At 38.3% G+C, this 23,471-nt stretch overlaps 2 protein-coding genes across 4 annotated transcripts in view; one reads left to right on the top strand and one right to left on the bottom strand.

The window, feature by feature from the left end:
• Positions 1-2,646: 2,646 nt before the first annotated feature.
• Positions 2,647-6,327, top strand: SIVA1 (SIVA1 apoptosis inducing factor). Of its 2 annotated transcripts, XM_034418589.3 has the most exons (4): positions 2,647-2,924; positions 4,143-4,346; positions 5,465-5,621; positions 6,121-6,327. In XM_034418589.3, the coding sequence occupies exons 1-4, from the start codon at positions 2,807-2,809 to the stop codon at positions 6,173-6,175; spliced, it is 534 nt and encodes a 177-aa protein (XP_034274480.1). In that variant the 5' UTR covers positions 2,647-2,806; the 3' UTR covers positions 6,176-6,327. The 2 variants fall into 2 exon arrangements, with proteins under 2 accessions (XP_034274480.1, XP_034274482.1); XM_034418591.3 differs by lacking the exon at positions 5,465-5,621 and having other exon boundaries at positions 2,692-2,924.
• Positions 6,328-12,293: 5,966 nt separating this feature from the next.
• Positions 12,294-23,471, bottom strand: part of AKT1 (AKT serine/threonine kinase 1) — a 114,432-nt gene continuing 103,254 nt past the window's right edge. For both annotated transcript variants that reach the window (XM_034418586.3, XM_034418587.3), the window contains exons 13-14: positions 17,261-17,363; positions 12,294-14,110 (exon numbers count right to left, since the gene is read on the bottom strand). In XM_034418586.3, coding sequence (XP_034274477.1) covers positions 14,031-14,110; positions 17,261-17,363 — 183 coding nt within the window. In that variant the 3' untranslated portion in view covers positions 12,294-14,030. The remainder of the gene's footprint in view (positions 14,111-17,260; positions 17,364-23,471) is intronic.

Raw genomic sequence — 23,471 nt, forward strand, 5'->3', positions numbered from 1 at the left:
TACAGAACCAATAAAAAAGTTCTATTTTTATAACACATTTGAAAGTTCAAAAATTACAATCTAAATCTCATTCTAATGTGTGACTTTATATACTATTTAATCAAGATCACCCTTCTATTAGCATTTTCCCTGAGGCTGCCAAATTCTTTATGGCACTCAGTAATTACTCCATTATCTTTGTTCTTCCAGTAACAGGTTGATGACACTAATGCAAGACCCAATTTTGTACGCCAAATTTGATACAATGTTTGGGGTAGCTGAGTTAATTATATTTAGCTTTTTTAAAGTGCATCACTAAAGACATACATGCACGTGACTATATGTTAACAAAATTCAGCAGCAACATTTGTTATATAGATGCAAGTCATATATTAATTTTTTGAGGAAAACAAAGAGGTAACATGAACAGAAAGCATCACCAAAGCAAATATGTTATTGCTGGTTACTTCCTGCTTTCTCTCTGAACTAAGTTAGGTAGTAATACCAAACCAATGTGGACTGAAGTCAGCAGAAACTGGGTTCAGGTTGAAATAAATGTCAGCTAAAATTTACCTTTAGTAACCAAAAGATTATTATTGGAATTGTTTATAAGAACATGCACAATCAATTAGTGCACTCTGTACTTATTATTCTATATGTAGCTTACCTGTTTTTTTATAAGAGTTCTATGGTCATGTTATATTTATTAATTCATTCTTTTGCTTTCTGGGCAGCCAACAAGGATTAGTAACTGCAGAATATATACAAACCAAGACAGTAACTTACATACAACATACCGGTAGTAAGTTACCATACTAAACCAAAGGGAAGAACATGATCTTTTAAAAAGCCAGCAGGATCTGAACCATCCAGATCTGGAGAGAGGTTGCTGTTTCACAACACAAATGCAGTGATAGATAAGGCATCCTTCTTGGGCTCCATTAAATGACACTGATAAGACTTAGAACATGCCAGATCTTGTTAGGTAGGCAGAGATAAGAGAAAGATGGCCCCACTAATACCCTAGCCCTGTCATATAGGGCTTTGCAGGCAACTATCAGCACTTTGAATTGCACCTAGAAGCCCAAAGTAACCAGTATAGATCTCACAGTAGCATGACCTATGGGCATACTGAGGTGCATCCATAACTATACATGCTGCATCAGTCTGGACCAGCTTTTCATCTGTTTACTTCATCTGTTTACTTTGTTTATTGCATATATCTTAGATTTATCTATTATTGTACTACTTAGGATTGTCTGTATACTGCTGAAGATCCTAGGGATTTATATCTATAAATGTAAATGATAATACTACAATATTTTTGTTTTTAAAAAAATAGACATGGCCAAAATCTTCCAAGATCACCAAATATGGTAAATTCTAGAAGAGGATATTTATAGCTCAAGATCATATGTCACTTGTAGCCAAGAATTCCATAGTAAATTCTACTTTATATTGTCACATGGTGTTGCATATGCATGGCACCAGAAGGATAATTACATAACTTTTAGATAAAATCTCAACATGCATAAGAATATGTTGGAAATTTTGCATATTGTCCAGGCTTGGTGAAAAACACAGCTGAAATGCTTATTCTACAAAACCTATGGAATATACTGAATAGAGATTATTTACAGCATGTTCGTCCTTAAAGCCACATTTTATTCTTCACCTTACCTTCTTCCTCCTTCCAAATTTATGACTGGGAAAAACATTGGCATCTTATCACCACGAAAAAAATATTATTGTGCAACATGACATTCATTTCATAGTGGATAAATCCCTCTGCTTTCAAGAAATGTACTCAGCGAAGAATTTGGTGACACAAGAGTGAAGGCTGCAATGGAGTAAACCTAGTCCTTAAACATGTGTGTTTTTCACATACAATAGCTAAATTTCTAAATTTTAAAAGTTAAGTTAAATTTTTGGTTAAGGTTATTCAAATGTAAATCATAACGAGGAGGTAAATGCCCACTTCATTTGTGTTTTTGATGAAGTGTTGACTCCAACATCGCATCCTAAATTAGGTTTATTCAAGAATACTCAACAGAGCCTATATAGGACCTATTGGTCCAAAAAGAGCGCAGACGAGGAGGAAAGTGTTCAAGCAATTAGCATTGGAGCTATATTTTTTCTTTTATGTACACTGAGAGCGTATGCACCAAGACAAATTCCTTGTGTGTCCAATCACACTTGGCCAATAAAGAATTTATTCTATTCTATTCTATTCTATTCTATTCTATTCTATTCTATTCTATTCTATTCTATTCTATTCTATTCTATTCTATTCTATTCTATTCTATTCTATTCTATTCAGATTGGTCCTATATATCTTTCAAGAAGAGACTGGACTGCCATCTGTCAGAAATGGGGTAGGGTGTCTCCTGCTTGGACGGGGGCGGGGGGTTGGACTAGATGACCTACAAGGTCCCTTCCAACTCTGTTAATTTGGTTTGAAAGCGGACTCTCCAAAGCTCCAAAGCTAATCGCTTGAAGGACTTTCCTCCTCCTCGCCGGCGCGCTTTTTCGACCCAGCCCCGCCCCTCTGCCGTCACGTCTCCCCCCCCCCGCCAATGCGAGCGCCCACTAGCAGAATCCCAGGGTCCTCTCTCCCCCGTGTCCCCTTCTCGCTTCCCGATTGGCCGAGGGTCCGATGACGTAAAAGGCGCGGGTGACCAAGCAGGCGGGCCGTGCAGCGGATTCCTTGTTTACGCCTTTTGCCGCGCAGAAAAGGCAGCGCTCGATTGGCGCGTTAATTGTTCCAGCTCAGCCGGAGCTGCGGGCTGCCCCGTGCCACGGTCGGCGTGTTGCTCGTGGGGAAGAGATGCCGAAGCGGTCCTGCCCGTTCGCGGACTCGTCCCCGGTGCAGCTGAAGACGCGCGTGCGGCTGAAGGAGCTGAGCCAGGGCGTCATGGGCGAGAGGTACCGGCGCGAGATCTTCGGTGAGGCGACGTGGGGGGTGGAGGGGGTGGAAAGGGCAGAGAAATCGCTCGGCGACTCTTGTCCTCGCGAGTTTTTCCTAGTTTCCTTCCGCTGCTTGAGGGCGCGTTTCCCTTCTGTCCCCCGCGGGGCCTTTCCGCCCTTAGCGTGAGCGGGATGCGCCTTCTTTCTCCCGCTCGGCCTCCGGAAAGGCGGCTGCCCGGAGGAAGAAAAGCGAAGCTCCCCTCTTTCCTGTTACTGTTAACACGGCGGGAACGGCCACTCTAACTTGGCTGGTGCGTGACCAAAAAAAAAAGCGCTCTGTGTATGCTCAGAGGTGCTCCGCCTCACCTTCCAAGCAAGCCATTTGATAAAAAGCCGGGGCTCGTTGTTCCTCTGTCAAAAGAGCCCGTGTCATTTGATTGCCTTGCTTTCCCTAAACACCCTTGATTGCAAAACTTGGCTCCATCCCCCCCACAAAGCAAAGTGCACTCAGTTGTAGTCCCCCTTGCTTCATCTTAGTGGCTATTTTATGTTCTTGCTGGCTTAAAAGACTTAAAACAGCTGAATCTCCAACCATTCAGCTCGGTTCAACATCTAATTTGTATGTAATGTTGCATATAGATGTTCCCTGTTTAAGTACTGTCACTATGATACTGTGATAAGCTCATATCAAACCAGCTTGAACTGAGGTATTTAACATTAAATCACATATATATGTGTGTGTGTGTGTGTGTGTGTGTGTGTGTGTGTGTGTATGTATATGTATATATATATATATAATTCTGGCCTCATTGAAGCAGTACGGTTTGGTTTTGGGTAAATCATATGTTCATGATTTCCAACAGCTAGAAATTCTTTGCAGGAAAAGAGATTTGGAAGTTGCTCACAATTTTCTTTCTTGGTTAGCTTGGAGGGTACGATATTTGGGTTGAAAAGTCCAGCCAGCCACCAGAAGGCAGAAAAAAGTAACTGAGGTCATATTTATTGCTATAAATTTGTACCCTGTTTCCCCCAAAATAGGACATCCCCTGATAATAAGCCCAATCGGGCTTTTTGAGTGCATGGCAATAAGGCCAAGCATTTATTTCAGGATTCAAAAAAATATAAGGGTCTTATTTTCGGGGAAACACGGTACAGGTTATACAGTAGACACAGATTGAATAATGCACTGTAATGTCACTCTGGACAGTATAATTAAAATAACATTGTCATCTTTGTTCTTGTTCTCATTATCACAGAGAAAACCAAACAACTACTCTTCAAAGGGGCTCAAACATACATGAACAATACTTGCAATGCAAGTGCAGTGGGAACATATCTAATTGCACAATATCCAGAATCATGTATAGACAAATCAGAAATTTGTTCCTGGCACAGATGTAATGGACAAATGTTAATTGGGCAGGATGGAAAACTTCGACAACCCTGTGCAAGTGAAATGGGTAAGGATGGTTAGTTATCAAGCACTTAGGTACTATTAATTTTTCATTTGCAGTTTTCAGCCTGTTATATATTTATATCTAGACATGCTGTTTGCTTGTTGTTTTCAGAGATAAGAGAATTCAGAAGTTGTAATTATGACTAAACTTGTGCTCATATATTACTGTCATTGGATCATGTTGGTAGTAGCTAAATTTCAGTACTTAAGTTTGTGGTGGGAATTTTCTCCCAGTTGTTTAGAATTACATTATGTGCTCTGCAGCACCAACTTTTTTGCAGCATGGATTTTTGGAATATGAAATTGTAATTGGAAAAGGCCTCAGATGTAATTTCATTTAGGCAGTACAGAAATGATACAGGTACAGAAATTATAAGGATATACAGCCAGCCTGTGTCAATTTTTCTCAGTTGTCATTCATAGTTTATTATTTTTCTCACAACTACTAATCATCTGTAGTTTCCAAGAATACTCCAAGAGTATTCTTGGAGAAGAAGAATTCTTGGAGAAGTAGGAGAAGAATATATTATCAAGTTATGCTAAATTGAATGTTTCTTTATACTCAGGGTAACTGTACCTGTGTATGGTTAACGATAAATTATAGATTATTTCCAATGCAATTTTAATTGCTTGGTTTCTGATGAAGTGTGTATGAAAGAATACTCTCCTGGGCTTGTGGATGTATCTAGCTAGTTTTCCTTTTAAAAAGAGGAGACAGCAAATAATAGCAAGCCTTGTTCCCAATGTATGAAGTTTTATATGTATGTAGAATATTGTATTGTTAAATAGATTTCTGAATATATTGTGTAAAAGTTAAATGCAATGTTGTATTCATTGGATAAATGCAATTGATCTTTTGAAATTGTATTTAAATGATCTTATCTGGTGTAGGAATGTATAAAAAGTAGTATCACCTGATTTGCATATAGAAAGTCCCAGGCTCACTCCCTGCTAACTTCAACTCCACTAAGTGTTACCTTATCTATTGGATAAACCTATTTCGATCAATATAAATGATTTTGTACTAGAGTCCAAATAATCTGATTTGATTATATTTTAAAGGAGATGCTTATGGCAAACAGTGCTGAAATCTAATTTACCAATCTGTTTGTTTATACACAGTTTTGCCGGTAGGAGTATCAAAAGCCTGTTCCTCCTGTATAAGAACAGTTGACATCAAAGATGTTTGCACACAGTGTGATCAGTACATATGCCAGAACTGCAGCAAACTCTGCAGCTGTTGCAGCACCATTGTCTGTTCATTATGCTCAGTTATAGAGTAAGTGCTTATCCAGATAAGCTTTAATTTCCTTTGGTTGTATTCAACTGATAAATTCTGGAGGGGTTTATAGTTGTAACATGACAAAAACTAAGTGCAAAGTTAATAAAGGTGGTATGAGATGGGGCTGCAGAAAGTGTTGCATTAAGAATTTTAAGAACTGATACCCAGAAATCAAGTTCATTTTTGTTTCTTGACAGAAGGGAATTTTTTACATACTACAATTTATTACTTGAATTCAGTAACGTTGGAGATTTAGATATGGCTGGGTTAATTACGATAGTATAGCAGCTAATTCAATCTTTTATGTCAGGATTGTCTAGTTGGATCTTATTTGAATTCAGTAAGACAATTCTTATGTTTTATTTCTCCTCACAGCTTAATTTTGTCACAAAGCATTATGGTATGTGGAAGAGCCATAACAGAAGTTGTGTTCTCTTGGAACTTACTAATCAAAAAGAGACATTAAACTAACTTTTATCTTTTTTTTTTTTTTTAGATCAGAGGATGTTGGAGATCAAATCTTTTGCAGTGGCTGCTCAATGTACAAATAATAAACAGCTGTTTTTAGGAAATGGTTGTCATTTGTGTTGTAAAGAAAGTATTGCTTTTAAATAATTAGGTTTTTGAGATACTGGAGTGCCTTTTTCTAAATATTGTATATTCTGTAATTGTAGTTTAATATAATAAATATTTTCTATTTTGATAAGACCTGATTTTTGTGTTGCTTGATAAAATATGGATCTTATATTCCTTGTAGAGAATATAGAAGGGATTCTTAGTATTTCCAGACAAGCAGTCAGATTTGTCTTGGAGACCTAGTGGAGTACATATGTTGCATCAGCAGGGGGTTAGGAGTTGGAGAGTGTTCAAATATCTAAGTGAGTAAGCAGGGTGCGTTTACTTGAACATAACGTGACATATTGTTTTTGCAGTATCCAATAAAAGAAAATAGTTTATAGATTTGATTTCTAATTGAAAATCACTATCCTAATCTTAAAATAATTCTTCTCTTACCTGTAATCTGCTAATTCATCTTTTGGCGGAGGGAGGGGAGTCCTGGGTCTCAAGATTGTATTTTAACAATTCTTCCATGTGAAAGAAATTTGATACCATATTTAAGAAGTCAGTAGTATTTCTTTTATTTAAAACAAGATGCATGTCTTTTTGTATTAAGCTAAATGATACTAGCACTTGCCATACAATTCCAGTCTTCAGAGAGGTTAAGCTAACACATAGTTTCTCTTTTTATCTTATATAAAAGATACCAGCTATGCTACATAATTGACACAGGCCCTTAAAATAATGCCTGCTAATGTGTATCATATGCAAAATTTACTTATAAGGACATGTTATAGGTTAGTATGATTAGTTTTATCGTATTTTAAAATCATTACAACTTTAATTTCAATGTGAAATTAATACTAAAAATCCCACATTCAAAAAATATTGCTTGTTTCCTTGTATCCCGCTTGTTTCCTTGTATCCTAGCAGGTATTGCATTCAAAATATTCTTAGCATTCTTAATTCTGTATTTCTGGGGAATGAATTATCCTACTGAAATAGTATTTCATATCTGCAATTAAATTCTTAGGTGAGGAAATATAAGACTTCATTGGAAAATATGTAAGATGCAGTTTGATCACAATAAGGATCAGCAGTAAAATTGCCTTGTGTGATCTGAACTGCCCTAGAGAGACAATATGACCCAACTAATTTAGGTTGGGAATGAGTAAGAACTCTTACCTGCTTTCACTGCTATCAGTAATGATCTTCCTGCACAGGACTTTGGTGTAGAGCTGTTTCTAGACAGTAATGGTTTCAACCACATACCATTTAAATTTCAGGGTGCCATGATCTGTCTCAGCACTCTTGTCATAATCCCCATACTTGAATAATATTTTTCTAACATTCAAATTAAGAATCTAGTGCTAACTCAACAAATCCCTACTGCATATGTCTGAGTTCCAAGTGACGTGAGTTGGATTGCTTAAATATGATTCTGATCCTCCTGGAAAAAAATCTGTAGAATTTCAGGAATGGCTGCAGTTTTATTACCATTTTTAACACAATAACTGCAACTATTCATTAAAAACAATATTACCATTTTAAACACTTTTAGTCCCCCTATCTATGATGTGGCTTTATACATGGTAAAGAATGTATTTACACTAAGCAACAGCAAGACAGAGGCCAAATCTGAAATATTACTTGCAAAATGTTTTGAGCTTTAACATAAAGTAACCAAGCAATTGAAATTTAAGCATTTAATTAGAATTGCAAAACACCTTGGAAAGAGGTAGTAACTATTGATTCCACCATGAAATAGGATGTAAGAATGCAATAGGAGAGGAAAAAAGTGTTTGGCCTTCACTTCATGATTAAACACTGACTTGCATTTTTCTATAGCTTTTAAATTTGAGCTATCTTGTGGCAGAGAACATTGATGATAGAAAGCCACACTTTCAGCTCCATTGTGTTAGGAAGGAAGCCTATTATCTTTGGGTGCACTGGTAGGCAAAATCCTAAAATCATTCTTATTAAAGGAGAAGAAATTTGTTTTCTAATTTTCTCTCTGCCACGCCATGCATGTCATTCTTCTGTATTTTAATTGCAAATGACAATGATCAGAATACAGGAAGAATATTATGCACAAATGTTTGCATGGTTCTTAACTACCTCTATGTTTTGAGTGCAGCCTAACACTTTCTCCCAAATTTGGGTTGAACCTTGTTCTATAACTAGCTCATCTTCTACCAGGTAATTGAATAGGAGAAAGTGAAGGAGAGGAGCATAATTTTTCTAGGAAAGTGTGTAGTTCTGAATTCATCTTCTCTGTCACAACTGCTGGATTATTTGAAAGATATTTCAAGAGCTACCACTACAAGGCCCATGGGCACCATTATGTCTGATGATGGGTCCCTTAGTGACTTCCACATTCCATGACTTGAGTTTTCTGTTCTATGCCTGATTAGGATACCCTAGGAATCATATTGAAAAAAGGCAGCACTCCTTATCCCAAAGCAGCCAGTGTATCAAACTAAAATTCTAAATGCCAAATGTCTGTTGGCCAACAAAAAATGGGGAAGCCCTAAGCCCGTGATTGTGAATTTATGGCACGCATGGCCAAAGTGGCACTTGAAGCCATGTCGCCCGGCACACATGGCCTTGCCTGTTTGTCTTCCGGGTTTCTGGCGTGCATGTGCATGCGATGATCAGCTGTCCTTCACGCATGCGACAATGCTGAAAACCGCTGTGCGCATGCATGCTGGCCAGCTGATTTGTCAGGTGTGCATGCACACCAGAACCCAGAAGTTCGGCTTTTCGGGAGCGCCATCCCTTTGCGCACATGGCAGTGCGAAAACCAACCTGTGCATGTGTGCTAACCAGCTGATTGTTGGGCACGCATGTATGCACGATGTTTCCGCGCAGGTTCGCCATCACTGCCCTAAGCCATTTAGTTCAACCTTTTTTACTTGTGGATCAGGATGAGGACTTCAATCTCTATGTGGGGATTACATGTCAAGTTATAGATTTATAGACACTTCTGCTTTTGGGACAGGTCTGGAGATCTAGAATCACTGTGGAGTGGGGAGGCAGCTAATTTACATCAGTTTCTTTGGACCTGTAGCCAAATATCACTGGGATATATTCCTTCAGTGTCATTCTGCAGTGATTCATATTAAATCCTATTGAATATGAGTTAGCTTTAAATAAAATCCTTTTTTTCTCCCATGTTTTGTCTTGCTCTGGATCATGCCACAAACACAATGGGGGTGGAAGTGTAATTTACCATTGGATGTTCTCTCCATTTCTTACCAAGCGAGTTTCTAGGATTTTGGTTAAGAAGCTCCTGGTTGTGTAAAATTCAATCTCAGCCTGGGAGATTATATTAGACTTCAGTGCTACATTGTTTCTCCAGCCTTGTTTATTGATAAAAGTCAGGTCTATGGCAATAACTGTATTCATCAAGTTCTAATACCAATCTATGAAAATTAACAAAAAGTTAATGTTCAAACAGGGAGACAGAGTTACTGCCTCAGCCATGAAAGCTGGCTAGGCGACTGGGCCAGTTACTCTCAGCCCAATCCACCTTTTGCACTGCACTGTCCAAGTCTTGGTTCAGCCTTTTTTGTTATTTTCTGACCTCACCCTATCTGCTTACTGGAACAGGGCAATGAGCTGTACATTTAAAAAAAAAAAAACAGCCAGCTTTTACCCATGTGTGTTATGTCCTAACCTGCTGGAATCTCTTCTATCTGGAACTTTCTTTGAAAGTATTTTGAAGTGAGAGTTAATGCAGAATAGGGTGGCATTTTATGAACTCTTAAGTTTTCTAATTTATAAAGCCTTATATAGCTTAGGGCCAAAGTAGCTAAGGAGCAGCCAGGCTCTACATGATCTTGCTTCTTAAGACTGGCCATGAAGACACTATCCCATTATCCTGAAGTACAGTGTGTGGTGACTCATGAGGAATCTGTGTCTATTAGGACATTCCTCTTGCCTTGTATCCTGACTGATTTGCTTGTAATATCTCTGGATGCTTTTCCAGTAAACAGCTGAATATTCCATTTATTTTATTACATACATTTAACAGTTTTGAGAGTTCTATCAGGTGTTCCAGATAGACCAAGCAAAAAGAAAACAAAGCACAAACTGTCCTGTTTCTGCTTGCAACAGTTGAGAGTTTAGGCGTTAATGCAGCACAACAGATAAAGAGTTGACACCAGCATCCATCAGTCCTGCTAGGACCTACTGCCAACACTTGGCAGTAGGTCCTAGTGCCTCCTCACTCTTTTCTTCTGACCGGTTATACTGAGAAACACCTGGAAGCTTAATTTAGCCGTGGGTGGGTGTTTATTTTCCCAAAACGCTTTTCTCATCAACACTCAGCACTGGGAAAAATGTAAAACAAGATCAAGCTGCTTTATGCACAACTATTTCATCACAATTAACTTTCCAACATTGGCTGATAGAAGATCCATCAAGTAATACTTTGCCCTGCAAAGCTCCAGCTTAGAAGTCAGCGGGGTAATTAAACCATTTTCTTCCCTGCATGCTTGGTGTTACAGAAAATCTTCCTTGGGGACATTTCAAGTTTATATTTGGAGGTGAGGACAGAATTTTTAACAGAAAAACCAGGACTTTGTAGCTCATTCCTGTGGAAATATACCCTGCTCCCTCTTTAACATCAATTACGCAGTTTATTTAAGAAATGTTTTGGTTAAGAAGATTCTTTGTACAATTTTACAATTGACAATTTTACAATTGTCATATTGGGCTGTGTGTGTGATGAAACTTAACATTTTAATAAAGGGGAGATAAGATTTCAAGATTGTGGTACCAGACTGGTAAAATAACAGGTGGGATAAAAGATAAGACCAGACACAGTATATTAGCTTCAGCTGGACAAATCAGTACACTAGTTGTAGCAGAGTCTGAGATTCAAACACTCAGTCTGCTTATAGCTGACAAAGCACATGCAGGCATGGTCAAAGGTAACCTACAGTTGGTGTCAATAAATGCTGGACTGCACACTTTTGTTTTGGGATGTTTAAAGTCATTATTATCAGCCACTGAGAATCATCTGATTGAGAAGGACGTACGTTTGATTAGTACATCAATAAACTGTCCGGCACAGCAGGAGTAAATTACTGGATGTTAAGGATGGAATCTGCAGTCCAATAATTATATAGGCTACACGTTTTTGAAGCACATGACCAGTGAAGCCGAACAACTGGGAATGAATGTGAAGAAGATAATTGAAGATCATTCTTTTTTGTCGTTCAGTTTACTATTCTATTGCTATTAGACTATTGAGGGTCTAAAGCTTATGCTTTCTGCAAAGTATTGCTGAATTTACTGCTGTTTTAAAAGAAATGTGCAAGCAAGGTATGAGTTCAGGACTTTGTTTCTAAAATTGTCACTAAATGACTTTCACAAATTCCTCTTCTTGCACCTGAAAATACAGAGATAACCTTCATACATTTTCAATGAAATCAAGCAGACTTTGTCAAGATCATACGACGAAAGAACTTACCAATTTCAGTATACTTACAACCAGGGGTGAAATGCTCCCAGTTTCCTGATCCGGTAGCGATGGTGGCGGGTGGTTCGGAGAACCGGTAGTGAAAATCCCTATGCCCCTCCCCCATGCCCAGCTGAGCCGTGCGATCATCAGAGGCTGTTTTTTTTACTTTTAAAAGCATTTTTTTCTGCAACCTGTTCGGTCGAAGAGGTTGTAGGAAAAAAAAATGCCTTTAAAAGCCTCTGGCGATCCCAGCTGAGTTACTTGATCGTCAGAGGCTTCTAAAAGCATTTTTTTCAGCAACCTCTTAAAGGTGCTTTTAAAGGTAAAAAAAAAAAGTTGACCATGCTCACCCAGTCACATTACCCCGCCACCAAGCCATGCCCACAGAACCGGTAGTAACAAATTTTAGATTTCACCCCTGCTTACAACCCAACAAACTGAACCCTCCCCATTTCTTCCCTGCTCAATCCTCTTTTCACTTTAAATCCCTGCTAATATAGATCAACTTTTCAAATAAGTAAGATTAATCCTCATAGCTACTGTTCAGCCTTGGCTACTGAGAAAACTGCATAATATAGAAAAATCTGCATCATTTTTGCTTTTTTAATCCCCTATACATGCTACCAAAACCAAGACAAAACTAACTTGTTAAAGCACATTTTATTGAAGTACTTTTGAGGGAAACTTTCATATCATAAGTAAAAATACTAGAACTGAATGTTGTTTTAAAAAAAAGTACAACGCACACAACAATGGAATTTTGTGTAAAGGGAAAGTTGTGGGTATTTTAAATACATTCCCTTTCAAATAAAAAAAAAGTTAAGGAACTGCAATATAGGTCTTTTTTTTTAAACAGATAAGAGAACAGAAACACAAGCGTGTCTAAAAGAACATAAAGCCACAACTGAATAAACTCATTCACAGTACGAGAGCTTAAAATCCTGGCCCGTGTCAAAAAGCAAAAAGATAATTTTGTTTGGTAAATCCAGAATGATGTGGCTGTAAAAATACAAAATGAAGTGACAAAAAAGATAAAAAAACAAAACGAGAGGGGAAAAAAATCTTGATCGTATAAAGTTTCACCTTAATATTTTTTTTTTTTTTACATATAGCCATTGCAACCACTGATGGACTTTTCTCCCATACATCGTGGTACCATCCAGCTTGCCCTCCCTCCCCCTTATAACCTTTAAAAATGTACATTGAAGAGTGGAAAACAGATGGACGGGATTTCAATGTGCGAAGTATCTTGCCATATTAATGCCTCTCTAAAACCTGCTGCTGCAATCTGGTGCCCTCCAGATGTATCAGGATTACGCATTGCAGAATTCTGTGGCAGCTGAAAGCCCATGCTGCACAGACATATTTGGAGCTGTGACCCGCTTCTGGAAGGCATCAGGCTGGGAAAAGATGTAATACATATGTGAACAGGGCCTATCGCTTCACTGCCAAAAATATGACTCCACTGCCAAAAATATGACTTTTGCTCAGTAAGATAGATGTTTCTTCACTTAAGACTATTGTGCGTGGTTTATTTTTTAATGTGTACAAATCCTGCCCTCTCCCCTGATAAATTTTTGCAACTTTAAAGTGTTTTCAGTTGAAATAGGTAAAACTGATTTGTTTCTCTAAAGTGTAACTTCCCAGAAACATGCTGGGACAAGAATGTAGTATAACTAATGTGATGTCTTCAGCAGGACATTGTGTAATTTTGAAAACAGATCATTCAGCTCTGTTTGATATGTAATGTGTAGTAGCAGTTGTGCTAACATCATTTTCTTCTTGACTCTATCTCTCTGAAGTCCGACATGCCATTCCTATAAAAGGCTTCCTAGAATTGCCAGCAGATTTCTTGTGGCCTTGATGGCCCAGAGTTTGTTCGTTTTTTGTGTTGCTGCTCTAATTATTGCACTATCTAAGTCTGCCTCTCATCCTAAATAAATCTAATTGTTCAGAGTGCAGCTTTTCTACTTACACATAATGAACAGTATGAAATAAATAAAAAACAGTTGTGTTTTTGTTTTGTTTTTTAAACAGCCAACATTTGCTTTTAGACTTTTTGAAAGAAAACTTTTGGTGCACATTCTTAAAAACCTAAAATGTCCTTTTGTCTCTCCAGAAGAAAAAGTTTTTTTGTTTTTTTATAATGCATTAAGAATGGTTTCTTATCTTCCTTCTCAAAATTGCAGAGATTCTGACTCAAAAATTCATCAGGATTGTTTTAAATACACAGCCTGTGAGGCTTCCTACAAATTCAACTAAACCGTAATACAAACATAGTTTGTAATTCATGTATCGTAGAGAGTTCTCTAGTGTCCATTGAAATTAAAGGTCCCAGAATGCAGTCTGATTGGTTGAAGTTATGGACAAGTGAAACATTAAGCTGTTCCACTGGCGGAGTAAGAGAACTGAGGGAAGTGTGGCCGCCGTTCGTTATCAACACAATCCATGCTGTCATCTGGAAACAGAATGAAAGGACGGTTAAAGCATTGCTACTGAGGTATGGAAAGTACACTGTACATTAAAGCGAGATGAGGTAGACATTTTCAAGGCTAGGATACACTTGGAATTCTGAAAGCAGATCTTGGGTGTATACACACAAAACACCATGAGAGACTTACCTGTTCACAAAATTATAGTCATGATGGCATGGTTATTCACAAAACATCCATTTACCAGAAAGTAAACCAGAGTGTTCTCTACCAATGCAATGGGACTCAAAGGCATTTTTTTCAAAAGATTACAATTCTAGAGTATAGCTATAGGTTTTGCACTTTATCAACTACCGATACTTATTTATTTATTTTAAATGATTTTTTTTAAAAAAGTCAAATTGGGAATCAGTATTTCCCCTCCCAATTTTGAACATGAACTAGCTATTTATGCAGTTAGTCACGGAAAACACTGTCTGCATCCCACATCAAGCTATTATACCTCTGTTGCATTCATGTATTCTTTGTGTATTAGCAACAATGTGGTTTAAATTTGCTTTGCTGTTCCCCCAAAAAATTGCTAATGCGTAAGAATTCAGTGAGTAGGAATCTCAGTGTTTATATTCTTAAATAAAAAGTCCTATACAAATAAACGTGCTTTGGTTTTGATAACTGAATCAAACAAATAATTTTTTTAGTTAATTAAGGATACAGAATTGTAGGGCACTCAAATTGTAATTCCACTAGTATTCTCACAAGACTAATAACTGTTTCCTAGAAAGAGGATATTTTTGTCTCAAGATGAGCACCTGTATAACAAGCATTCCCCTCACAAAATCACTTCTATTAATTTTTTTAAAATAAACTTTTAATAAAAGTTGATACTTTTATTATTTTATATCTACTATTATTACTTTATATATACTTTATCAACTTTAATAAAAGTTGATAGAGAGATTGGAAATAAATCTTTAACTCTTACCCTCAAGCTTTCAGCTGGTATTTGCACAAAGAAGGATTTCCAAGACATATACTTGCACAGAAGTCACTTATATTCCAAGGCCCATCTAATCCCCAGAAGGGACTAGAAAAATGTAGCTAAGAACTGCATTACATTTATTTTTTTCCTGTGTCTGCTAGCTGATGTCTTATCATTTTCAAAATTTATGTTCTGTGAAAATTGCATTTTATGAAAACTTCATACCACTTCTATTGGTTGGTAAAGAGTTCAGTAGCATTATGTGATCTGCTTAAAGGGTTATATCTAGTCTACAGCCCTTTATAGCTTTTTATGGGAGATCCTTTTAATTCACAATCTGTGATTTGAACACTATATTTATCTCCCCTGCCACTGAAAGCTTTATATTAACAGCTGACTAGGAATTTTTAGTTTTTGTTTTCCTTTCTTTAGAAATAAAATTTAATTCTATTTATTCTTTGTGAGATTGATTCATCTGTCAGAGGAAGGAAGTGATTTCCCTGGTCACAGCCTTTAATGCTAGGGGCCAGGAGATAACATGACAGAATTTATTTAATTTTTACCAGGTGTTTTCTCTTTTACTTGTCAGTAAGATGCATAGGCTGTCTGAACTCTCTGTATCATGAATGCTGGAGTTAAGGTAAAAGTAGATAATTGCAGCTCAGGAACTAAAAACCTGCTACATCAGGGATGTCAAACCCATGGCCTGCAGGCCGGATGCATCACACGCTGGCCATGGCCATGCCCATGCCCGGTTTAGCGAAGGGGGGGAAATCGCGATATGTCATGTGATGACGCGAGTTTGACACCCCTGTACTACATCAAGGCAGAAGATGGAGCTATAATATATAATCTAGAAGTTTTGGAAAAAGGACCCAAGAACTGCAAACTTTTACCCTATGGATTAGTCCTCCAGTAGCAACTACTTCTTAAGAATAATCTCTAACTACAACACTTCTGCTAACTCTGTCATTTTAACAACTGTGGTTTTCCTGGATGTTGCAGTTTACTGAGGCAGTTATGAATTCTCTATTGCAGATTCCCCCCATCTACTGCACTAATACAAAATTTGCCAGTGGTATATTACGATTAAGATTGCCAGCTAAATCTAAGATTGCCAGTTGTGTATTAAGATTGTATTAACCCTTGCTACGTGGATCAGAAAAAAGGTAAAGAAACAGCTTTCATTTACTGATGTTTTTTTTTTAAGCGTATGGCATGTATTAGCCAGGGATCACCAAGGCAGCTGGCTGCCTCTGTGAAATAAATTTTTTCGGGCAGTGTTATCTTTACCCACGGGACCCCTGAATGCTGGTAGGCAATTGGGGAAGGCTTCTTTCTTGTCCCTACGCAGTTTATTCGCTCACAGGAATCGAGCCGCCAACCTCAGCGGTGTACAGGCCCAGCGTCTTACATGAGCCACCGTGACCCCCTACTGATGGGTGGGGTGGGGACGACGACAATCTGTCTACAGCTAGGAGGATAAGCTTTTTTTAAAAAAATAAAATAAAATCAATTGCTGTCAATATGGCTGTGACATTTTTGTATGGCATAATTTTTTATCCATTCAGAAAGGAATACTTAATATTTATTTTCTGTCATTTTCCACAAAAATTAGGCAGGAAATGGTAATGCTGCTGATTGGCAAATCTAGTGGATTTTAGTCTGTGGATATTCTCAGTCATCCAGGTCATGTTGTCCCAAAGGTGCCTTCTTCAAAAGGCAACTGGACTTTCTTAGATATCTTTTTTTTTCTTTTGAAAAAAGTATCTTTGGGGTAGTGAATTTTAGAATTTGTCAAAAAAAAGGAGCCCACAAGCAGGCCTAGTTTAAAATCTGTTTTTAAGAAAAACTTCCAGTACTGCTTGATACAAGCTCAGCTGCCACACTTAAGTTTTCTTGTAGTTCTACCTTCTGCCTTGATGTAGTAGGTTGGTAGTTGTTGCTGCCACTATCTAGTTACTTTTATCTTAACACCAGGATTCATGATACAAAGAACTTTGGCAACTCTGAAAGCTCTTATTTTTTAGAAAAACGTGTTTTGTGCAAAGAAACAGTCAAAGACAACTTATGTTGTCAACCTTGGAGCATCTTGCCCAGAGCCATCATTTCCCAGAGTTTCAGGGAAGAATTTATTGAGCTTTCAGTTGAGCCATGTGTCCTGTTGTCCAACTAAAGTACTTTCAAGCAGTATTACCTTGATCAGGGGGGGTGATAGTAATCATCTGTGCTGTGAATTCTTCATCAAAATAGCGTGTATCTGTTTCAGATGTCACCTGGGGTTTAAATGGAGGTACCAGCTGTAAAAAGAAATAAAACCTGGAATTGAGTTATTAGAACAGGGAAATCTCAGCAACCCTCCCCAGGTAGCCGAGCCTGCGTTGCTGAAATTTGGCAGCCAAATAACCAACTTTTGGCAGTAAAATATTTTTATATTCTTTTAAAAATGTAGGATAGGAATGGGAACGCTTCTACTCCAGCTTTAAGCCCACTCAGATCTCTTAATCCCATATCGCATGAACTCATCGATGCTTGAGCCAATTGAGCTTATTTTCTGACTTTTAGTTAAATTTCAGATAAATTGTGATAGAACAATAGTAACAATAACAATAGTAGTAGTTGTAGTAGTAGTAGTAACAGTAGTAGTAATAATAATAATATAATCCTCTTATAAAGGAGAATAATGTAATTAAATGAAAAGCCACTTCTCTGATTCTGTGTGGGTTTGTAGTTTTGATCTCAACACTTCATGTCCTGATAGTTTTTGCTCATCGTGGACCTAAATGATTAGTGCAAAATCCTTGCTGTGATTATGCTAGAAGGCAAAGGCTTCCCCTGCCAGTCATGTCCAACTCTCAAGAGTGGTGCTCACTTCCAATTTCACAGCTGAAGACCCAGCATTGTCCAAAGACCATTTTGTCCCATGATTATAATGCTGAAGGCACATGGAATGTTGTTACCTTCCCAGAGAAAGAGTATCTATACTTATTTACCTCCATTTACATGCTTTTGAACTGCTAGATTGGCAGCAGCTGGTGCAAGTATTGGAAACTCACTCCATCACGTGTTACTTAGGTCTTGAACTGCCAACCTTCCAGGTGACAAGCCCAGCTTCTTAATTCCTATGTAATCACATCCCAATTATGTTGTGAGTGCATAAATTCAGAGCTGGCTGTCAACCATTGATTGAGAACCCTAACTCTAAGGCATTTGGCGGTAAATAAAGGGTGAGATAAAAAGTGGAGACATGATCAACTAGTGCTGTGATAGCGAACCTATGGTATGCGTGCCAGAGATGGCACGCAACTCCCTCTCTGAAGGCATACGAGCCGTTGACCCAGTTCAGCTCCTCTGGGCATGTGCCTCCAGACGGCCAGCTGGTCTTTGAGTCTCTGCTGTGCATGCACGGGGGGCAGGGTGCATGTAGGGGGCCGCCACGCATTGCATTTTGGGGCAGTGGTGAAATGTAAAATATGTTACTACCGGTTCTGTGGGCGTGGCTTGGTGGGGGGTTAATGTGACTGGGTGGGCTTGGCCAATTTTTTTTTTTACTTTTAAAAGCATTTTTTCTACAACCTTAAGAGGTTGCAGAAAAAAATGCTTTTAAAAGCCTCTGACGATCAGGCAACTCAGCTGGGATCATCAGAGGCTTTTTTTTTTAACTTTTAAAAGCATTTTTTAGGTCGAAGAGGTTGTAGAAAAAATGCTTTTAAAAGTAAAAAAAAAAAAACTTCTGATGATCGTGCAGCTCAGCTGGGCATGGGGGGGGGGAGACAGGGATTTTTGCTACCGGTTCTCCGAACCATCCACCACCATCGCTACCGGATCAGGCGATCCGGTCTGAACCGGGAGCATTTCACCCATTTTGGGGGTTCGGGTGCATGTGGGTGCATTTGTGTGTGCATGCACGCCAGTGGTGGAATTCAAATTTTTTTACTACTGGTTCTGTGGGCGTGGTGTCGCTTGGTGGGCGTGGCAGGGGTAGAATACTACAAAATCCCCATTCCCTCCCCACTCCTGGGGGAAGGATATTTCAAAATCTCCATTCCCACCCCACTCTGGGACCAGCCAGAGGTGGCACTTGCCGGTTCTCCGAACTACTCAAAATTTCCTCGACCAGTTCTCCAGAACCTGTCAGAACCTGCTGAATAGCACCCCTGTCACACACGCTTTGGGCACTCTGTCCGGAAAAGGTTAGCCATCACTGAACTAGTGTATGACACTCATTAGTGTGCAAAAGTAGAACAAGAGCTTCCCTATTTTTATCTTGTCTGGTTTTTCTGCTAAAAAAATTCCTAGGGTTATTTGAGAATTTGATGGGGTCTCCTGGAAGCTTAAAAGGGAGGGGGGGTGTAACCAAATGGTGTTTAAGGCCATTTTTTGGGGGTACCAGCAGAGATATGTCTCCAGTAAAAAACCAGTCACTGTCATTTTGTGGATTAGGGGTTCTGGAATTTTTTTTATAAAAAAACAGGTTCAGCAGCTTGAAAATACTTGAAAACCCCATGTTAAGTCACCTTGCAATACTAATAGAGAGACAGAGCACATCAGGTTGGGAACTGTGATTAGGTGCTAATATATATACATGGCAGTGTCGAATGATTTTCTCTGAAGAAATAAGTATTACATGCATGGGTAGGATGAGATGTTGCCTCTGATAATAGTCGGTTATAAAATATAAAAGGGAAATGCTTTATTTTGCAAAGCAGATCTCGGTATTTTATTTTTTGCCATTATACAAAAGGATACTTAGAATAGGGTCACAAGCAGGGGTGAAATGCTCCCGGTTCAGACCGGATCGCCCGATCCGGTAGCGATGGAGGCGGGTAGTTCAGAGAATGGGTAGCAAAAATCCCTGCCCCCCCCCATTGCCCAGCTGAGCCGTGCAATCATCAGAGGCTTTTTTTTATTTTTAAAAGCATTTTTTCTACAACCTCTTTGGCCAAAAAAAAATGCTTTTAAAAGTAAAAAAAAAAGCCTCTGATGATCGCATGCCTCAGCTGGGATCATCAGAGGCTTTTAAAAGCATTTTTTCTACAACCTCTTCGGCTGAATAGGTTATAGAAAACATGTTTTTAAAAGGAAAAAAAGCCTCTGCTGATCAGGCAAGTCAGCTGGGATCGTCAGAGGCTTTAAAAGCATTTTTTTTAACAACCTCTTCAGCTGAAGAGGTTGTAGAAAAAAATGGTTTTAAAAGTTTAAAAAAAAAAGCTGGCCACACCCACTCAGTCATATTACCATCACCCCCCCAAGCCACGCCCACAGAACCGGTAGTAACGAATTTTACATTTCACCACTGGTCACAAGTATTTATGACAGGAAAAAAAATAAAACAAAATTGTATACATTCACACACTCATCCTTTTCAAGTACCTCTGTTGACCTTTACACCTGCCAGCTACTTTCTTCCAGAAATTAAGGTCTAAAAGATAAAACCTAAACATTGCATTGTTTTAGTTCAATATCCATTTTTCTATCTTTAAAAAAAAAAAAGCGCTGTTGAATTTTTGCGCCAGAAGTATGTTAACGCATACATTTACCAGATTTACTAGAATAAAGTAAGCTTTAATCAAGGAATTTGAGAAGATGATAATACTTTCTTAACTGATAGGCTGAAGGATTAATGCTCTGGCAGCATCAGGTGGTGGCTTGGCTGTCATTGTGCTGTGTTTTTCCCTAAGGAACGGGAAACCAAAACTCTGTGACGGTAGTGCTTTTAGCTCTATGGCTTTACCAGTTTAGCACCAGGCTAGAACAGCCAAAGTGCAGAGACTGGACGACACTACCCTGCCCTTATTGCTTCCCAAACATGGCAAACAGGGATCTGAAGTCAGCTTCTGTTGCTGATCAAAAAGAAAGGAAGAGAGGGCAACAAAACTCCAGTGACTCAGCACCTTCCATGTCTTGGCTCTGCTGGGCTTTTTCAAAACCCGTTACTCATCCTGCGTTATAACAGGATGGGGCAGAGGAGAAGAAGCTGAAGAAGAAAGCCTAGAATGACCGTGTCCTGCAACCAGACCGGCCTCAGGCCTTCTGCAGAGCCATGACTGGCAGATTTATTCCTGCCAGCTGGACATAACGGACAGAACAGCAAAGCCAGCATCCTCCTTCAGTGAGTCACAGCAGTTGCAATAGTGGCAGTGTCGTTTGGTGGCACGAACAACAAATGTTACACTCAAGAATCAGTGGATAGCATTTTAATTCTGCAGTGGGAAAAGGTTCAGATTTTTCAAAACTGTCTTTTTTTTTTTTAGCATTTAATAGTGTGGAAGCTCAGAGTCCAAGTTTCATTGGTGCAGGATAGAAGATTTAAGGATATAAACAAATTCAGCCTTTCATTCTCAAATTAAAATCAACCTTCCTCCAGTGTACGATTTGCTCCCAGCCCGCAATTTGAGAATTGCTAGCTCTTTCAGAAGTGTCATACTAGAAGAATAGTACATATTGCAGCTGGTTAATTTTTTTAAATAATTGCTTTGATGCCCTGAACTACTTTGAATGCCGACAGCATTTTGTATAATACTAGAAATATCCAGAGTTTAATTTTTTTAAAAAGCATTACGTAGAGGAAGTCGAACATCTTGAAGACCAAGTTACAAAATGGATTTAGAGGCAGCAGTACATAAAAAAAAGATAAAGTGAGAATACTATTAGCTTTATAAAGCAAGAAACTATTTTTTGTTTTTGATGTTTCAGTGGATATATTTTTTGTCTTGAACCATCTCCAATACTTTTTGTATTTATAAAAATGCTGGATATATTCTCCTATGGAGAACTGGAGATGTAGAATCTATATTCATAATAAGTTATCTGTAAACTGAAGATATGATCATTAAAACCTTGATTCCAATGCAGAGAATACATTAACCATAAGGCAGGCAAACAATGCCCACTAAAGAAAATGAGTCTTTTATATACAGTGTTTTCCTGAAAATAAGACCCTGTCTTATATTTTTTTGAACCCCAAAATAAGCGCTTGGCCTTATTTTCGGGGAGGTCTTATTATTTTGGGGCACGTGGAGCAAGATGGGGCTCCTCTTGACATCTTACCTGATTTCCAACTCTGCGTTTAAATATTTTTGGGGAGAGGCTTATTTTAGCGCATGTGCTCAAAAGCCTGATTGGGCTTATTAACAGGGGATGTCTTATTTTCGGGGAAACAGGGTACATAATACGATTAGCATTTTGGGGTTTACACCTGCAGGGAAATCCAAATATTGAGGGAAAAATGACAGTTCAAAATAGCCCTAGCAGCAATGTGATTAATGTTGCCATTTAGATACTTGGGGGGAAATATAGTTCAGATGGGAGGTCTATATAAAAATGCACAGAATTGGCATGTAATTACATGATAATTGAACGCCAATCCTCTTTCCCCAATACAATTAGAGTAAGAAGAAAACAGTAACCCCAAAATATAAAGACGACAGGTTTCAAATATAATTTTTCTTTTCAAACCACAAAACAAAGCTGAGCTTTTCAAAGATGTCTTGGGGCATTAACTGAAATGCATGCTAATCAGAGAGCATGGCTGGCTCTTTTCTCTTCTTCATTTTTCTCTTTTAAGTTCCGCTGCCAGAATGGAGGGAATAGTGGAGAAAAGAAAGTGAACCTCAGAGCAAGCTTATGAACTTAAAAGGAGAAAAGTGGAAGCAAGTTGCCAAGTACTGGTAAATTTAACTACAAACATCTTTTACATCTTAATGCATTAGGCTCTTTTAATTAACCTGAATGACAATATGCTTGGAAGTGTTCATGCTGACCTCAACATTCAATAAAAGATTAATGAAAAAAATCAGCTTCAAGGGCCCTGCATCAAAGCCTGAGCCAAAAAATCCATCTCAATCAGCAAAAAGTTGATGCAGTTCAATGCAGTAGTTAGGATCATTTATGTGCTGTGCCACTAAGGGGGAGCAGAGAGCTACTTTAGGAAGGATATTAGTTGTGCAGAAAGAGAGAAGAAGCCTGGACATCTGGGACAGAACAACTCTTGCAATGCAACATTTGCAAATATGGGGGACAGTTTGGGACCTTGCAATTCTAGTTTCTTGATGGGAACATTGTGCAAATTGAGCTGCATTCAGGAAAATTAAAAAAAAGACTGCAATAGAAGAAGAGCTGAATGAAGCACAGAAGGAAAATGATTGTTTTGGATAGTTTTGTAAGCTGCTTAAATTCTTTTTGTTAATTGAAGTGGCATAATATCCACTTATAATCAATCAACTCTGCATTATGTACAGATATACAAAGTACATATCTGTACTTTGGACCATATCTAAGATTACCTAATCTGCACCATGTCACTTTAGATATATAAAATTTCAAGATGCAACAAAAAGTTTAGGTTTTATGTGCAAGATAATTTTTTTCTTAAATGGTGGGAAAATTAGGAATGAGAGGAGACCCAT

Source organism: Pantherophis guttatus, chromosome 1 (genome assembly GCF_059756535.1).
Source record: "Pantherophis guttatus breed Tessera chromosome 1, ASM5975653v1, whole genome shotgun sequence".
NCBI lineage: Eukaryota > Metazoa > Chordata > Lepidosauria > Squamata > Colubridae > Pantherophis > Pantherophis guttatus.